Source organism: Ambystoma mexicanum, chromosome 1q (assembly GCF_040938575.1).
Source record: "Ambystoma mexicanum isolate Mex_15411 chromosome 1q, UKY_AmexF1_1, whole genome shotgun sequence".
NCBI lineage: Eukaryota > Metazoa > Chordata > Amphibia > Caudata > Ambystomatidae > Ambystoma > Ambystoma mexicanum.
Window position 1 is genome coordinate 790,859,338 of NC_090922.1, and position 19,128 is coordinate 790,878,465.

At 48.7% G+C, this 19,128-nt stretch overlaps 1 protein-coding gene across 4 annotated transcripts in view; it reads right to left on the reverse strand.

Annotated features, from left to right (window-relative positions):
- TPR (translocated promoter region, nuclear basket protein) overlaps positions 1–19,128 on the reverse strand; it is a 2,097,972-nt gene that overhangs the window by 1,105,871 nt on the left and 972,973 nt on the right. For all 4 annotated transcript variants that reach the window (XM_069641376.1, XM_069641377.1, XM_069641375.1 and 1 more), the window contains exon 28: positions 3,927–4,064. In XM_069641376.1, coding sequence (XP_069497477.1) covers positions 3,927–4,064 — 138 coding nt within the window. The remainder of the gene's footprint in view (positions 1–3,926; positions 4,065–19,128) is intronic.

Genomic DNA, 19,128 nt, shown 5'->3' on the forward strand with positions numbered 1-19,128 from the left:
CCCCCTCCCAGGGCAATATCAACATGCCACAATAATTCTAGGGCATAGTATTGAATAATACAAATTCACCCATCACAACCAAAATAGCACGAGAGTGGAAAACAATTCTTATAAACAAAGGCCTCAAAATAAATACATTTTACAAATACTAGTGCAACAGACTTCAGGGACAAGTCATTCCACCAAACCTCTACAGTGTAAAAATAAATACAATCACAGTGGAGAAACAAATAAGATGATTATAAAAACAAACAAATACAATAAATAAAAATCAAAAGGTAGATGCTAAAAATCCATTCCATGGCATAGAACTCCAAAACCCTTTCAAGTGCAGGAAAAATAAACTAGGGGCAGATAATTACCATCAAAAATCACTTGAGGTGAATTCCAAGGTGGTTAGAAGGTCAATGGGTTAAAGGCCATTGGCACGTATGGGGAATATTAAGTCTGTTTTACACAACAGGTTTCAGTTAGTCAGCAAATCACCCCAGAGGACCAGAGGAGACCCCAATGAAGATATCCAGACGTTGAAGGACCAGTAGCCCTGGTAAAAGATGCAGCAAATAAGGAAAAAAATATAAATATGTTATGTAGAGGGAAATGTGGTAGAGGTCAGCTTCCATACAATCGCGACCCACAACCAAAAGGTACCCCCGAAGGAGAAATGTTGAACAATCGCCTATCCCAAAACCCAGAGGTAGTTACAGTGCTGAATTCCCAGAAATTCAGCTCCAGGGAGGACAGACAATCCAGTAAGTACAGGCCTTCTTTTCTAGGTATAGTTTACAGGATCTAGCGGCCAGGGAATTAACCATGAGCCAATGATAACACCCCACAATTGAAATGAACAAAGGACCTTCCCACGATGGAGCCCCTTGATATGATATGATCGTTTATTTATATACCGCCTATACACAATGTGTTTCAAAGCGCTTCAAGGCAAGGGAGGGAATAAGAGAAAATACAACCACATTCTTACAGGCCATGAACAGTAAGGATGTGAAATTAACTATCGCACTCGACCTGACAACATTTCAGATAGTGCAAGAGCTAAGACATAGATAAGGGAGGGGGGAAAGCAGGAAGGAAATGGAAACAGACAGGCGACTACCGTACTAGGCCTGACGACATTTCTGGTAGAGCCGGAGAAAAACAAAAGGTGAGGGACAGGGGTGCAGAAAGGGAGGGGAGGAACAAAACAAGCGACTATTATACTAGGCCTGACGATATTTCAGATAGTGCTGGAGGGGTGGTGGGGAGGAAAAAAACAGTAATGGGAGGGTGGAGGAAACAGACTAGGTTGCTATCATATTAGGTCCAGGGACAATTCTGATAGAGTAAGTGCATAGAAGAAAGTAAGGGGAGGAGATAGGAAAAGGAGAGAGGGGGAAAGGAGGAGAGAAAAGAGATTAAGCAGTCAACAAGAGTGGAGAAGCAAGTGTGGAGAGCGAATACAATTGCAGAAGTCAGTAGTAACACATAATGGTGCAAGCCAGGATACAAGATGAAGATGGGAACAGCATGATTCATGGTCACCATGAGTACAAGATTCAAAGGAAGTCCAGCATGAGAGTTGAGAAAGAGTGACGCACCGTGAATGAATGAAGTCCATGAAAGTCAAATCCAGCATTGGCCACAAGACAGTGATGGTGAAGGAAGGCACCAGGTGGCCAGCGGGGCTTGCTAAGTGGTGAAAAAGAGCCTCAGGCAGCAAGGTACCAGGTGGGCGGGGCTTAGGCCAGGTGACCTAGATCCACTTGCACCTGCTCCCCATCTGCAAAGAAAAAGAAGCTCGAGGGCTCCTTAAGTAGGGAAACAGAGCGGCAAGCAGGAAGGCACCAGGTGGGCGTGGCTTGCTAAGTGGTGAAAAAGACCGGGAAGCAGGAAGGCACCAGGTGGGTGGGCTTGCTAAGTGGTGAAAAAGAGCAGGAAGCAGGAAGGCACCAGGTGGGCGGGGCTTGCTAAGTGGTGAAAAAGAGCGGCAAGCAGGAATGATCCAGGTGGGCAGGGCTTGCTAAGTGGTGAAAAAGAGAAGCAGGCAGGAAGGCACCAGGTGGGCGGGGTTTGCTAAGTGGTGAAAAAGAGCGGGAAGCAGGAAGGCACCAGGTGGGCGGGGCTTGAAAAGTGGTGAAAAAGAGAAGCAGGCAGGAAGGCACCAGGTGGGCGGGGTTTGCTAAGTGTTGAAAAAGAGCGGCAAGCAGGAAGGCACCAGGTGGGTGTGCCTTGCTAAGTGGTGAAAAAGAGCGGGAAGCAGGAAGCGAGCCAGCAGTGAAAATAAGGGCAAAGACAATTGTGGGAAAGCTAAGAAACTCAGGAAGACGGAACCAGGCAGCTCAGTGGCCAAAGAAAGAGTGGCACAGCCAAACAAAATGGCCACACAGTGAGGGCAGAACAGGAGGCAATCCAGAAAAGCGCAAGGAACAGATGAGGGAGGGGAGTGGTATCCCACTACCCTTCCAGGTGGCAGCGGCGAACCACAGCAAGGTGCAAGACCCTTTTAGAAAGCAGTAGGAAGCAGTAAACTGCCTTGGAAACAGTCCCATGTTAGAAGACTCAGCTCAACACCAAAGTGGAGTCAGGAAGCCCAGACTGCATTCCTACCAGCAGAAAACACCAAACATGTAGCCAAATCACTACCATCCAGCCAACATGGCCAGATGAAGGCTTAATATGGCAATACGGTGGGAAAATCCCAGGGCAGTCCCGATTACCCCATCTTTTCCATCTCAATGGCAGGAGAACACAAAGTCCCTGCACTAGTTCCCCTCCTTATGTCAACACTGGGGCTGGCGCTGTGGGCCCAGAGACCGCCTTTTCCTGCAAAGACCCCTTCCCCAGAAGGGTCTTCATTTTGTGTCCTTCAACCGAAACACTTTCAGAAGAGAGGCGGTCACCTCCTTAGATCGTAAAACCAGGGATTGGTAAAGTGGCCATTTTACCTAGGGTAGCGGTGCACAGATGTGCATAATACGGTGTACAATCTTGGCTTCTGTGGGTCTTAACCACCCACCTCTGCTGAAGGAGCTGCTCTGCTGCCTAAATCGGTCAAGTGCCATTATGTAGCTCCCACAACTGAGTTAATTGTACCAATTTCTAGGGCTTTGAGTGCACACAAGTTGCATCTACTCCTTCGCCTGGACACCAATGGTCCCAAGCCAATTCCCTTTTAAGTGCTAGTGTTTACAATGGGGTTGGCGGTGGGTGATTGTTTCAATCTCTTTACTTTTGACACTAAGGGAGACTATACAGTCTTGTTTAAAATAAGTACTCATGAGTACTGAAACATTGGGTGTAAAAATGATACCATTTTACCTAAACAATTCTAGTATCTATTCCAAAGGCTGCAAATCATTACTAATGTGCATCAGTTCTAAAACGTTCAGACCCACCCCCAAAGCTTATCACATTGTATTGGAAGTAGTATTACTGATGCGAGGGCTACCAATAACCCAAACGTATGATGCTAGCCACTAGTGACATACTGTCTCATTAAGGACATTGTACTTTTTACAACAAAAAAATAATGCCCATTTCCCCTCTGGACCTAGCCTTGGCACTGAGCGGTGCCACCAATAAGTGGAAAGAGTTTAGCAGGGGTCAGGGTGGACCCTGCTTCCATTACTTTTTAGAACACTATTTATGGGCCAAGCATGGAGTTGGAGAGCAATACCTCGAACACACCAGACTGCAGAACTAGCTCCCACTTCAGGTAAGCCACTGTGCAACATGTTACATTTGGCAATAAAGAAAATACCTCTATCAAATTGAAGACTAGGCTAACTACATTCAGTCTAGCCTTTATTCAGATTAAGTCAATTGCCCAGTTCGATTACATGTTGAACTGTGCCATTAAACAGCACAGTATCGATACCATAACAGTCCCACTCTAGATACAGCTGGTGGCAACATTATTAAGACATGCTAACCTTTGCTTGCAGCTGCTGCAGCTCTTGCTCCAGCCGCACTTTCTCCTCCCGCAACATTTTGTTTGTTTCGATAAGAACATTCATGGTTTCAGTCTTCTTCATGAGGCTTTCATGTTGTGCCATTGTTTTTGCTGTAACCTGAAAGAATCATTTGGATTTGTGTAAGCAGCAAGTAATCCATGTTTGCTTGGATTCCTTGATTGCAATACAGGTTGACAAAAGTGAATGAAATGACAATCTGATTTTGACTTAAATAACTAACTTGGTTGAAGGCAAAGTCAACTGTTATAAAGATGCCCACACAAACAATGGGAGACGGTCCAATTCCACAGCTGTTCAACTGTGGAATTTATTCATCTTTAATGGCTTATTAACATTTATAGAGCACAAATAGCTAATAAAAATGTTTATATAGAACACAGTATAATTGCTTTAAAGTGCACAAAAGAGCACTGTGAAATTTAGGGCTAATAAACTATTGAGAATACAAATAAACTGATTTAAAAGCTATGAACGCTCAACCAGAAAGAAATTTAAAACAGGGACATTGTATTGGAGATATTTCCACAGCTCTCTGATGAGGGATTGAAGAAACCTACCATGAGAGTAAAAAGTGTGACCAACATGTTAAACAAAAACACTCTGGGTAGCGCAACAGCAGTTTGGCTTCACTCTTAGAAGGGATATGAGCAAGTACCAAAGTGGAATTGGTTCCATAAACAAGAAAATACAACACTCAATATACTATACAAATATAAAGACCTTTAATATTGTATCAAGGTTAAACGTAAACTAAATTCTTTAGAATGCACCGAATAAGGCATTGATTACACACTGAAGGACATACAATAAAGGAAACTAAACAGTTATATGTCCGTTTTGTGGACGGAGCCATGGCAACTCACAGTATACCAGCATTTGGGATCTAGAACGGGGTCGTGGAATTTTCACTGCTGAGGAGCCAGCCCCTGAGGCATAAGCTGACCAGGGTTGTGATGAAGCATTTCACCCTGGTGCTGTGACAACAGGTGCGGGTGAGGCTGAAGATGAATTGGCTTCTCCAGTGTTAGCTGAAGGAGTGCAGGGTACCAAATCTGACATGCCCACATCAGGGCTATCAGCAACATGGTGCCGGGTTGCTAGTTCATCCTGCGCAGCAACAGCAAAATCAATGGTGTCGGAGAGAACCCATAAAGGAACTTTCCCTTCTATTGTATCAAGCGCTCATCTCCGATGGGAGTGTTTCTCTGGGTACCTGGAAGTGAACTGATCGCATTTCTTGCTTACATGAGTTGCAAGCACCCCTATGGGGGTTTTCCCCACCAAGGAATAGTTTATCCAGGTCGCGGCTGTTGATCTCCCATTGAAGGGATTGGAGGAATTGTCGGCTGAGTTTGTCTGCCAACATGTTGTCCTTGCCAGGGAGAAGTTCAGCCCTAATGTGTATTCTGTGGTGCAGTGCCCAGTTCCAGAGTTTTTGAGCCTCCAGCGAGAGGATGTTGGACTTGGTGCTGCCCAGTTTGTGTAGTGCATTGACATTGTGTTGTCCGTCTGCACTGTAACCATCTGCTCGGAAAGCACTGGTAGGAAGGCCTTTTAAGTCCACTGAATGGCCCCGAGTTCTAGCAATTTTATGTGCATGCAGGATTCTGCCGGCGACCACACCCTGCTGGCTTGTACACTGCCCAGATGGGTCCCTTCGCCCCCCAACCGGAGAGTGAGGTGTCCATCCTCAAATGTAGAGTGGACGTGGGTAGCTGGAATGGTAAACCCTATAGCTTGGCCCACAATTTGAAGGACTTGTGGAAGTTGCAGTCTTTCCACAATCCGCTATGTTGAGCTCATTGGCAGTCCAGCTCCTACTGAAGCAGTCTCATCTTCAGTCTGCAATTTGGTACGAAGATGATACAGGAGGACATCATGCACAAGCGGGACGTGTCTTGACTGACCATGGAGCTTGTTCTCTTTTTGAACCATGCAATGAGGTTTTGCATGGTTGCCATTCTGTCCAGGGAGGGACAAACTATGGGAACTCAAATGTCCAGATCTGCTCCTACAAAGACTGCGGTCAGCGTGGGTAGGGGTGAAGACTTGTCCTCGCTGATCAAGAACCCTCGGTCTTGTAGCAGGATTCTTCCCACTGCTTCCAAAGCCCCTGCCAGAGAGCTTCCTTTCACTAGCCAGTCGCCTGAGATGAGCGGTCGCTGGGGCCAGGCATTTCACAAACTCTCTTGGTGCGGACTTCAGCCCGAAAGGAAGTATCTTGAACTGGAAGTGTTGATTGCCAACAGCGAACCGAAGGAACTGTGTGGGGTGGATGGAGACATGGAAGCAGGCATCCTCAAAGTCTAAGGAAGCGAGGCAGCCCCCCTTTTTTAGCCGTGGAAGGACAAGTTGAAGTGAGGTCATCTTGAATTTTAGACGACTAAAACTTGAGGGCCCGCAGATCCAGTATCAAGCGCCACTGGACGTTTTTCTTACTAGAAAAAAGTGGGAGTAGTATCCTTTGCCCCTTTGCAATGACAAAATCCCAATAATCTGGGTCTGTCAGTTCACCTTCTTAGGCTTGTCATGGGTGTCGGGGTCAGAAAACTCCCTAAAATGGTAATCGGGTTCCCCGGCTGCACGGTCATCAGGCCATTCAGAAGCAGTGGTAATTGAGGGTGCATTGAGCACTCTGGTTCTTTGAGGTGAAGACTATGATATGATAGGTTATTTATAACGTGCTTAATACCCAGAGGTTTCTAACTCAGGACCCGGGATTCAACTTGTGTTGCTCTGTGTCATCTTGCTTCCAAGGTGAGCATGTTGCCGCTGAGCTATCCTCCCCATGGAGGGGATGGAGAGAATTTCCTCTTTTGAGGCATGGGTGACCTGCGGTAGTGTGAACGCTGTCCTCGGCAGCAGCTAACCGATGAAGACCACCAAGGCAGCAGTGAGTGGTGTGGAGTACGATCCCTGGGAGACCTGCTTCTAGTGCGGTGCACCTGCAATGTGCCTTCTTTCTGGGCGACAAGTAGTCTTGCCCTCGGTCTCCTCTGTATCTCATCCATAATTCTGTGCAGGAAGGTACTAGAAAATTACCAGCAACCAGCATGTTGCTGAGCAAACATTTCCTCATCAGACCATAGGCCTCTTGTGTGTTGGTCCTGACTTTAGGTGCCCTAGCCATCCAGTGACGCATCCGTCGTAAAAGGGGCCGATGTTCTGGCAGCCCGAAAGGAGCACGCTGTAACAGATGTTCCCTCGTGGACCACCAGTGAAGGCTCAGCCTGAAAGCCTTTGTCAGAATGATGCGGTTGTCTCAGTACCCTGAGGCTTGTAGCCAACGGGCATCCAGGAATTTCAGGGATTCCTGCAGTGAGTGATCAAAGGGATGGACAATGACAACATAACTAATTACTAATAATCGCAAACCGGTGTCACATGGGCACTGCTGAAACAGTGAACCTTTGCACAAAGAGCTGCCACCCTCTTGTCAGAGGGTCTGGCGGTGCAGGTTTGGGTGTAGAGTCTCGCTCAGAGAGAGAGTGCCCGTCCTGATGGAACCAGGTGCAAGTTTGGGAAGTTTATGGAGTATCCTAGCTGCTGCAGGCACTGGATGTTGGCCGTGGTGTTTACTTCTGCCAGTGGGTAGGATGGGGCCCTCACCAACCAGTTATCTTGCACTTGGCAAACACCTGTGGAGCAGAAGACAGGCTGAAGGGAAGGGCCTTGAATGGCTAGTGTAATCCTACTACAACTAAGTGGTGGTAGCACCGGTAAAAGGCGAATAGGGATGTGACAAGAGTCGAGGTTAAGAGTCGCCAAGAAAACTTGCTGGGGCTAGAACAGAACTTTGGCAGCGTCAACATCCGGTACGTTTCTGCCTTAAGGAATTTGTTGAGCACCCTTAAATCCAATATGGGGCTCCAACAACCCCACTCTTTGTGCAGTGCTTTTTTTCTTACAAGGAAGTAGCAGGGGTAGACTCCAGTGGCCACCTTGTCCTTTGGCACCTTCACTACCCATTTTGTAGCAGAGCTAGCACCTCTTGGAGCAGGATGCGTCGCAACTTATCTGGCTTGTGTGTGGGAGGAATGTCCAGTGACAAATCTACAAACTTCAGTGAGTGACCCTGCTGGAGAAGGGATTGTATCCATTCGTCGGATGCATGTTTCTCCATTCCTCAACAAATCTCGACAGTGCTCCAATGGGTTGCTGAAGCGGGAGGATCAGGCCCTGACCTGGTCATGGTTGCTTGCCAGATTGGCCCCTAGATTGGGAGGAGCCACAGTGGTGCTGAGAACCCCTGCAGGTTTGGGACTTCTTCCTTTACTGGTTCCCCTGAGGAGTACAGTGTCTTGTAGGAAGCCGAAAACTGGTACATGCAGCGGTTGTCCATTAAAGTTCGACCATAATGCCCTGCCCAGAGCAAAAGGACTGGCGCCTTTGCTGTAGCGTGCCCAGTGAGCGAGCAGTCTCCAAGTCTGAAGCCTCATCTACCATCTTGCCGAATATGTCTTTTCCGTCAAAGGGCATATCTAGGACACAGAACTGGACATCGGGTCGAAAGTCTGGCCTTGAGCAATCCTTGCTTGTAAAGCACCGCTTCATTACCAAGCTGGCGATATACACCGAGACTGATGGCAGGGTCTGATGCCAATTCCCCCTCATGGAAGATTTCCATAGCTTCCTTCCTGTTTTCCGTCATCTGAAAGATGAACCACAGCTCACGATCATTATGTGCGACGATGGCCATTGCATTTGCCGCCCTGATAGTTGTGGCTGTGGTGGAAATTTCCTTGCCGAGGGCACCCAGGCATTTGCCCTCCTTGGGAACAGAGCTGGTTGGCTGAACTCTTCCTGGTAGCAGCAGAAACAACTGAGTCTGATGAAGGCGGAGTGCAGAAATTGATGGGAAGCGCTCTCCGGGGCCCTGTACTTTTTGGGCAAAGCGGTAGTTTGCCGGAGCTGTAAGGGGGGGGGGGATGAGCCCTGGTGAGAATAGGCCATCCCCGCAGACATTTTCTAACAGCAGAATGGACATAACTGATTTTCTGCACTGTTCTCTGCATTGATACAGTACACTGTCCATGCGCTGCTCCTGTGGGGAAAGGCCTAAACATTTTAGCTGCCCTAGCCATAAGCACGTGGAAAGCCCCTACCTCATCAGTGCAGGAGTCTCTAAATATGATATCATCCGGTTACACCAAAAGCTGTGATGAAATCTTCAAATTCATCAGTCTGGGATAAATGTGTGGTCTGGATCTGTGTCCTTCCGTCCGTTCAACCGACAGCTGCTAAAGGCCTTGACTGGCGTTCACTCCCTCCTAGGTCGGTGGCATGTCATCCTCCCTGGATGGCCCAGGGTCATCTGCAGGAGGCCATTAAGGCAGTACCAGGCCTGGAGCTGGTGCAGGGAGCCTTTGTTGCAAAGCAGCCACCAGTCTGGTTAAGGTGGATAAAATGTCCAGGAACATGTCCATCTGGGGACGGAATGGTGGAGAGCTGGCTGCACCGGAGGCAAGTCATACCCCTAGGGAATGTGTGCAGGGGTGGCAACATTGGCAGTTGGATTAGGCTTGCCTCACCCAGTGGATGGCAAGGTTGCCTTCTCAGGGGTGGTGTTAGGCAGAATTATATGCAGTACCCTTTGGGAACACTACACACAATTAAGACTACAAGTGACAGTACAATTTCACCTTTGGTACAAGCCTGTACTACACAGTTATAGTGGTAGCAGTAGCGGAGCAGCCAGACTTATCTCAAGAGTAAGTGGCCAGTACAAATAATTACACAAAGGACAGCAATTACTATGATTCAGGCAAACACTGACTCAAGGTTTCTAAGTAAAAGAATCTATATTAATTTACTCAACAGTTGTATAATATTTCACTATTCTAAGCAAGTCAAAAAAACAATCATAAATACACCACACCACTTCCCTTAAATTCCAGACAAGTTAAGCTCACGAAATAAAGTGGGAGCAAAATGGCACTCCAGCAATTTAAACGGGAGGGAAAGACAACAGTTATTGGAAATTAGGCAAAACCAACAGGTAAGTACTCAGGGCAATTGAACAAGAGAGACTACAGTGAATAGATCAGCTAGGAAAGGCTTAGGGCCAAAGTCAATGGGTCAAAAGTCTTGCTCAAGATCACAGTACAGGGTAGTTTGCGGTAAAGTTCATGGCACAGATTCCAGACGAGGTTGGTTGGTAGAAAAGTTAGTTCAAAGAAGAGAAGGACAAGCCCTCGGATTGGAGAAAGATTTCAAACACTTTCACCGCGGCTGAGCGAACGCACAACCGGATTTGCACAGTACCTTAAAACGGTGAGGGGGCTGTAGCTGAGGCAGACGGTCCTGGTAGTTCCTGCAGGCTCACGGTTCCTGAAGCGACTGTCGGACTGATCAGAAGTAGGAAGACTGGAGGGTCCTGCACTACCCAGGTAAGAAACCAGCAGCAGCGCCAAACAACGAATAAAAGGTGCGCTCCTTAAAACCCAAGCAGGGGCCGACCTTACTAGCTATCCGGCCCACTGTAGCTCTGTATAGCGAATTTGACCAGAGGAGGGGGTCCTGGCTTGTAGTTTGGGCGAACTGGTTGGTCCCACCAGCTCAAGGGAAGAAGTTTCCTGGAGGATCTTCTCTGTCGTTCAGATTCTGCCGATTCGGACCTGCAGCAGGGCTTCACCGGGCGGTTCAGTCTTAATGGGTCCTCTTCTTCCAGTTCCTCATTGGTTCTTTCGTTCCAGTGGCGGATCTGCTCTTCCAGTCCCAGAGACCTGCTTTTTATGCAGTTTTCCCCCATTCATACAGCCTGGCTGTCAATCACACAGCAGGGTGGCTGGCCTGGCAAGGCCAGTCCGCTTAGCCAATCAGACAAGAGTGTGACTTGGGTTAACAAGGGAACCCATGGCAGGGGTCCGAAGATCCCTCTCTCACATCCTGCCTACCTAGACTATCAGGCGCCTTAAGGAGGGCTTCTGTACAGAAGCCAGCGAAAATACGGAGAACAAAGGAGTCCTCCCCGGTTTGGCACGCAGAGAAAAACACAAGAAAGACTAACAAAAATAAATAGCGACTAAACCCAGCCGGAACCAAAATAAAATGTATTTGGTCAAGCAGGTTTATGTTCGAGGCTAATAGTCTAAAACATTACCACGTTTAATTAAGATAATTGAGGTAGAAAAGTTAGGGTAGATACCACTGCCACCAGTCAAGTCTTAATGTTAAGGGAGTGAAACAAGGCTTCAAGAGGTACACACAAAAGGGGATAAGAGTTAAGCCTTTCCAATACTCCATGTAAAATGGGGTGTACTGGGTCTTGGGTTTAAAGTGACTATATAAAGTTAATGTCAACTTTACCTGTTTCTGGGGGACATTAGTCAGCCCTAGGAAAATTGAGTCGGGGTTTGGGGGGTCTCAAAGACAACCCTGTGTCACTGCACTGAAGGTGGTGTGCAACACAAAAAGTGGTGCACATGGAGTAGGTGAGGCTCCAGTGCCCAAGATCACACAAAGTAGAAATACACATAGCAAAACACATGTAAGAGTGGGAAAAAAGGCTCACACTCTTACCAGGTGAAAAAAAAACCTGGAAATCCAGCAAAGCTGCTGAGGGACTCAGTAGGTAAGGGAAATTAACCATTTATGAGAATTCTCCCTAACAGGTGGTGTCCTGCGTGATGGTGAAGATTGAGGTGACCAGACGGCCTCTTCATCCCACATCCGGCCTCACGAAGAGAGACTTGGCTCTACTGCAATGGTCCCTTCTGGTAGTACAGCCACTCCAAGCTTTGTGTACAATGCTCGTGGGAGTGCGAACTGTGCTGACACCGTGCTGGTGGCCACAATTTTTCCTGTCAACGAGGTTATCAGTCAATGTAGTTGTCGAAGTCTTTGCCAACAGAGTAGCGGGTTTGCTTGTCGTGGAAGTAGGCGGTCTGGTTGGCAGGGCGCTGGCGGATGGCATCGATGGATGGGGCATAGACGACCTGGGAGGGAAGCCTGGGCATCGACAAGAACGTACACTGTGCAGATTCCAATGTTGACAGGGTAGCAGACGAAGAGGGAACAAGTTACTTACCTGTAACTCCTGTTCTCCAGCATTGGTCTGGCATGGATTCACATGCTCTTGAATACTCCCCCTCAAGCTGGGAATCCTTGCTAAAAGAAAAAAACTCACTTTAAAACTGTATTTCTCCTCTAAACCAATCACAGTCGTCTGGGTCATACTGCACATATCCAATGACAGACCTCTCCCTAAGCTCCACTCATGGTGACCATCTTCAGATTTGGTAAGTACGTAAAGTGGCAGTATGAACCAAAAAGAGCCACAGAGGGGAAAGAAGGAGGGTTTGCATGTGAAACCATACCAGACCCATGCTGGGGTATGGCATGGATTCTCATTGTCAAGAATAACGATTACACAGCAGTGCATTTACACAACCAAGGGAGGAGACAAGGCGCAACCAAATTAACAAAACTCACCTATGGTACAAACTCACCTCAAACAAATCTGTAGCGCAGCATCGCTTGGCCGACTAGGGATTCCTCCCTGCAATCCCTGTCAAAGTAGTAGAACCTCGTGACGGTGTCCGTTGACTTCCACATAGCAGCCCTGCAGATGTCAAGCAGGGTCCTACCAGAGAGAAACACCGTCGTCGATTTCTCTGGTGCCAGTCGATGACCGTGCATGATGCCGCCGGAGAGCCACCTGGAGATGGAAGCCTTCAAAAAGGCCTTTCCTTAATTTACAGGTCCAAAGATGATAAACACCTGAGAAAGTCTTTCGAAAATCCTTTGTTCGTGCCAAGTGGAATTTCAAGGCACAATGCAAACGTCCAGCAATTGCAAGGCCCTCTCCGCCAGCGACGACGGATTCAGAAAGAATACAGGCACACCAAAAGTTTGTTGAGGGGGAATTCCGATGGTACCTTCAGTGTAAGGTTGGGCTGTGTCCTCAGTACCACCCTTGAAGATTGGAAAGACTAGTAAGGCTGCTTGAAAGACAGGGCCTGCATCTCCCGACCCGTCTAGCCAAGGTAATAGCCACTAGGAAAGCGGTGTACCACGAGATAATCTTGAGTGGAGCCTGATGCACGGGTTCGAAGGGCACTCAATGAGTTTGGTCAACAAAACATTGAGCTCGAAGCCGGGGCATGAGCCTTCACCGACGATAAAGTCCTGAGGAGCCCAATAGAAACTCCTTGACGAGTCCGAGACCACAGCAAAAGTCTGCCCGGGGACCTGGCTATGGCAGCTAGAAGCACCTTGATAAGGTGTGCGCCAGTCCCTCTTTGACCATGGAAAGTAAGTATAGCAGTAGTTGCAGAGCCTTGACACGCATAAGGGTAATCCTCGAGTCCAGCACTACACAGAGAAGCGTTTCCCTATTTATGTCCATAGCACTTCAACGTATACAAGGCTCTGCCCTAGCCAGGGTGTCCTTACATTATGCAGGTAAGGCATAACCTCCAAACTCTGGGGCTGCAGGAGCCCTGTGACCCTGGGTCATGATGCAGAATCGCTCCCCCACCCACTTCTCTGGCGAGAAGGTACGGGGACAGTGGCAGCCTGATGGAGTGGACTAACGACCGGGGCAAGTCTGGATACCAGATCTGCCTTGGCCACGCAGGGGTGACGAGCATCATCCTGCAGTGGCACAGTGTGTTGATCACAGGTAGGAGTGGAAACGGGGATATGGGGTGTGTGGGGGTGGTGGCTGCATAGGAACTGTCCCTCTCACAAGAACATGTCCCTCAAGCTCCTCGGTTGAGGGAACCTGCTGGCAAACCTCTAGCACTTGGTGTTCGCCGACATCACAAAGATCGATCTGGGGTCGTCCATTTGTCGTACAGTCAGTCCACCTGGTCCTGGCGAAGCACCAACTTGTGGCACGATGGTCTGCGATGGTGTTGGACTCCTGCCAGGTCTAATGGAATGAGAAACATGCCTTGACCAATGGCCCACTGCCACAAGTCCTGGGTCTTCTTGGAGAGCCCGGAGACCGAGACGCCCCCGTTTCCAGATGTAGAACATGGTTGTCGTGTTGTCCGACGATCCTCAACACCTTGTCCTTCAATGATGGTAGGAAAAACTTGAAGGCCGAGAATATGGCCCACAATTCCAGGGCTATGTGTAGTGTCTTCTCCTTCCGGTTGCCAGAGGGCTGTGACATGCAACTGTCTGGTGTGGGCTCACTATCCCTTTAGAGAGGCATCCGTGGTGGCAGTCTCCTGCTAAGGAGGAACCTGAAACAGAGCTCCCTGGATGAGATGTTGCCCAACGCCCCATCACTGTATTGCCCAATGGAACTCAGAGAGATCTTGCCTGTAAAGTTCCCAGACACTTGCATTCACCTCACATCCAGGAACTCCTGCAGAGGTCTCATGCGCAGTCTGCAGAGGCCATCGAGGTTTATGCATGAGGGCAACATGCCCAGAAGCGTCTTGATGGATCGCAGTGTCGGTGCCTGGGCCGACGACAAGCGTTGCACCTTGCCTTGTATCGTTTTCACCCTCTACTCTGAGGGAAACACCAACTGTGTTGAGTCGTGCATCCAGGTATAGTGTGTTTTGAGATGGTATCAAGCAAGACTTTGGATAGTTAATGGAGACCCCCGGCTCCGTAAGCAGGTGTACAGTCCTCACTGTGTGCTCGCTTGACAGGGACTGCAAAGCGGGGGCATACACCAGCCAGTCATCCAAGAAGGGGTATACATGGATGCCCTGTAGACGATGTGGCGCCACCGTGGCCAGGGACTTTGTAAACACCCTTGGCGCCAACTTCAGACTGAAATGCAGAGCTTTGAACTGGTAGTCCTGAACTAGAAACACAGGAACTTGCAGTGTTATTTGAGAATGGGATGTGGAAGTTGTGTCCTCCAGATCCAAAGACGTCAGAAAATCTCTCTGCTGCAGCTAGTTGAGCATGCGCTGCAACGTGACCATCCAGAACATTTGCCTCCAACCTCAAGTCTTCTTTTGGACTAGAAAGTATCTGGAATATACTCCGGAGTCCAGGAGGCACTGAGGGACAAGTTCCATTGCCCCTTTCTGTAACACGGACCACACCGCCTGCAGAAGCTGCGACCCATGTAGTTCTTGCCGCTGAATCAGAGGGATACGAGAACACTAGAGATGGAACTCCAAAGTGTTTCCCCCTGTCCGAGAGCATTCAGCACCCATCTGTGGTGATCTTATTCCACATGCTGATGAACTTTGCCAGCCAGCCTTCCACTGGGGTGCATAAGTGGTAGCCCGGAGCCACGGCTGATTAAAGACTGCTTGGAGGAAGGTGTTCTGTTTTGCGGACGGCGCTGCCGCTGGCCTCCACTGCCTTGAGAACGCCCCAGGTATGCTTGAGTGGAAGAGCGCCAGGGCTGCCTGTACCATAAACGTTCGTCTGAACGTCTGGTCTGCAGTTCGTAGCCTTCAACCAACCTTGACGGTGCAGGCATAGCCCGTTCCGCATCTGGCGAAATCCTGTTGTCTACGGCCACGGTGATGGTGCGATCGGAGGCCACCTCTCCTTCCTGAAAAAGTAATGCACCTTATCCTCCGGAAGAAAATCCAGGCTAGGACCCAGCTTGTCAGAGTTTCCGGTCATAACGGGCCAAAATTGCTAGTGCATTTGCTGCCTTGATGGGAGAGGATGCCATGTAAATTATCCTCTTGCCCATCTCATCCAGCTACTTCCCTACCACGGCTGCCGATGACTGGTTAACCGAGCCTTTCCTAGCTGCGGCCGAGACCACTGAATCCAGCAATGGCTGAGATCTTTGACATTGAGTCGTGCACCCTGCATTTCTTCTCCATTCTGTCCTGTTTCATTGGGGCTGTACTTGGGCTCTTGATAAGGGCCAGCCCCCTCTTCCCAGATGTTGTCCAGGAAGGGCACAGACATGGTTTTCCTCCTCGACTCGCGTGGTTACAGGAAGCCTTTCTTCGTCTCCTCAGGGGCTAACTGAACCAGCTTTGAGGTCTCGAAATAACTGAATGAATGGAAACCGGCTTGGAGACCGTCCACATGCACAGTCTCCTCGTCTGTGTCGATACCAGGAGCTATGGTAGCTGTGTCCGTGCATGGATCTGGAGCTCCGGTACGAGTCTTGTGGAGGTGGCAGCGGGGTCACATGATGCAGAGGGCCTGCGCACCCCTTGCACTTACTCTTCCGCAGGGGAAAGTTGATCTTTGAAGGCTCTGGAGGTGCTGGCCCCAACAGTGACATACTCAGTTGGATTTCGGTGACCAGTGTGTGCAGGGTGGATAAAATGTTCAGAGACACGTCCCTAGGTCTAGGGGTAAACTGAGCCTGATCTGGGCTAAGGAGTCTCCTCTTCCGCTACAGAGACTGAGGTTCGCCCCCTTCATGGTCTAAGCAGCATACCTCGTGCGAATGGTCGTCCTCGTCTGTACTGGAGTAGATCTGCTCCCATCAATCCTCCGTAGCCTGCATGTCCACATACCTGGGAGGCTCCAAAGGTGGGACCGCTTTATTCTCCCCTCTCAGAAGGTCGTTGGACCAAAGTGGCCGCATAGTCTACCTGGCACTGGTTTCTTTGCTGCTGCTTCCGCAGTCGTATCTCGCCTTGGGGGCAAGGACACCCACTGAGCGCCCTGCCACCTTCCCTGAACCCGCTCTTTCAGAGCCACGGTGGTAATCGTTGATTTAGACTAAGCACTTGTGGCTACCTTCGTCAACGGGGCTGTCGTTGACTCTGTAGACTTGGTTGAAGCCTTAGCTGGATTAGCAAATTCCTCCCCAGAATTTTCCCTTGTCAGACTGTCCGCTGAAGCACTGAGTTTGGACAGGGTTAGAATCGCCGGGAGGCTCACCGTAGAGGAAGATGGTGGCAAACGCCTCTTGCCCGACTCGGGAGACGCATCAGCGAACCCAGCAGAATTAGCAACACAAAGCTTGGCCTCATCTTGGAAACCTGCACGTAGGGTGTCCTCAAAGGATCACAACCTCCTCCAGGCGGGAGAATGCTCCTCGGACTGCCCGGTCCGATGAGGCTTGACCATGCCCTACGGCGGCATCAGAGGACTTGCTCAACTTAAGCTGCGTAGTCTGCTGTATCTGTCGACCCCTTTCGAAAAACCATGACACCTCGCATCACTCATCGTGGTCCGGATGGAGCAGTTCAAGCCTTGACGGTGTCGATCTTCTATGAAGACGTTTCTTAGCCCACACTTTGCGCAGAGTTTAAAGCGGCTGCAGCCTTACTTCTCAGCCACGCTGAAAGGGCGTGAAGCAGGCCCCTAGGATTTCTCAAAACTTCAATGAGCCGACAGTAGATGAAGATCTTTGCCGGTCTCTAGCCGAAGCAAAAAAAATCAGTCAAAATCGTACTATTTTGCAAACACTTTTACAAAAAACATGAAATTAGCTTGGAGAGCAATATGAGGACTCCCAACCTTGAAGCATGCAGTAAAAATCTGAATATGGCCACCAGCGGTGGAGCTTAGGGAGAGGACTGGCATTGGATGAGGCAGTATGACCCAGAGGACAGTGATTGGTTTAGAGGAGAAATGCAGTTTGTTTTAAAGTGAAACTTTTATTTTACCAAGTATTCCCAGACTGACAAAAGGGAATATTCATGAGCATGTGAATAAATGCCAGACCCCATTCTGGAAAATGGGTACTAGACTTTGGCATGGACTTGGTTGATGGGGGTCGCATCCCTGGGGCAATGGAAAAGGCACCGACTGCTCTTTTCTGGAGACACCCCTGGGCACTGACCTTTGGTGAAGACCGGTCCTTGAGCGAGGATCTTGGCTTGTTGTCAGAAGATTCCTTGGGCTTCGTGGTTCGCTGGCCCGTCTTGCTCTGCTGTGTTGAGGTATGGGTCCATACAGACGCTGAATCAGTGGCCCTGCCGGCGTCCCAGAGGCATGAGAAAAACTATTCCTTAGTGTCTTGTTGGATAACGACTGGCAGATGTCGCAGTCCTGAATGATGTGGCAAGTGTGAAGGCAGCAGAGGCAATTGTCATGTTGTTCTTCCACATAGAAATGTTTAATTTCGCAGCAGGCACAGGCCTCAAACAGGCTCTTGTGGTGGACTCTGCCATGAGGTAGGCCCAACTACACAGACAATAAGTCAAAGATTACCAGCGGCGGGAACGGTCTACTGACCAAGCAACGTCACCATCAGAACCGGACGTCGAGAAAACAACGTTGTCGAATAGGATTTAAAAGTAAATATTTCTTCAAAAATAGGTGGAGCGAATGTACGAGGACTCCTTACACTAACATGTTGTAACAATAAAGAAGATGGCCAACAGGGGAGGCGTTAAGGGAGATGTTCCAACTGGCTGTGGGCAGTATGACTACAAATTACTGTATTAGAGCACAAAAGTGACTGAAAGGTTCAAGTTTTAACTGCTCTATGTTACCGAGGATTCCCAGCCTGCCAGGGACTATTTACAGCATGTTTATCTATGAAAGATCCAATGCTGGAGAAAATGTCTTCTGAAGCTTGTGAAACCGCTTAAAATCACATGCTGTGCATAGACTAGCAAGCACTAGCAGGACAAGGTGGTGGGGTGTTTGAAGGTATAGCAGCAAAAGGTCTCAACACCGCCTGACACACCTGTGAATCACCCTTAGAAAGAGTATTTAAGCAGTAATGTTGTGTAAAGGTGTGAACGGATGTACAAATAGCTGCCCTGAAAATGGCTTCTAAAGGTACATTTTCAACGAAAGCTACAGTAGCCCCTGTGCCTAGAATAGTGTGCTCTAGGTGTGAAAGGTAAAGTTCTCTTTCAAAGAGAACACTACATCTGGACGCATTACACAATCCATTTTGAAATAGCCGACTGAGACCGGATTCTCTCCTCCTCCAGTGGCTATGAAAAACAAAGAATTGGTCTGTTTTCAGTAGTGGTTTTGTCTTATTGAGATAATACATTACAGCTCTCCTGACATCTAATGTATGACTGACTCCTCTGCTGAATTTGTAGGATTCTGGAGGAAAGCTGGAAGTTCTATAAGCCGATTGACATGGAACTTTGAGATGGATTTAGTAAAGAAACGTGAATGTGTGCACAAAACCACTTTGTCCTTGTGAATGGCGACACATGGATCTTGAACTGAGTGCCTGCAGTTTACTCACGATCCTTATAGATGTGATGGCCACGAGAAAAGCAGTGAAGTACATAAAACTGGTCTTATGCTTTGGCTCAAAAGGAGGGTCCATAAGTTTAGTGAG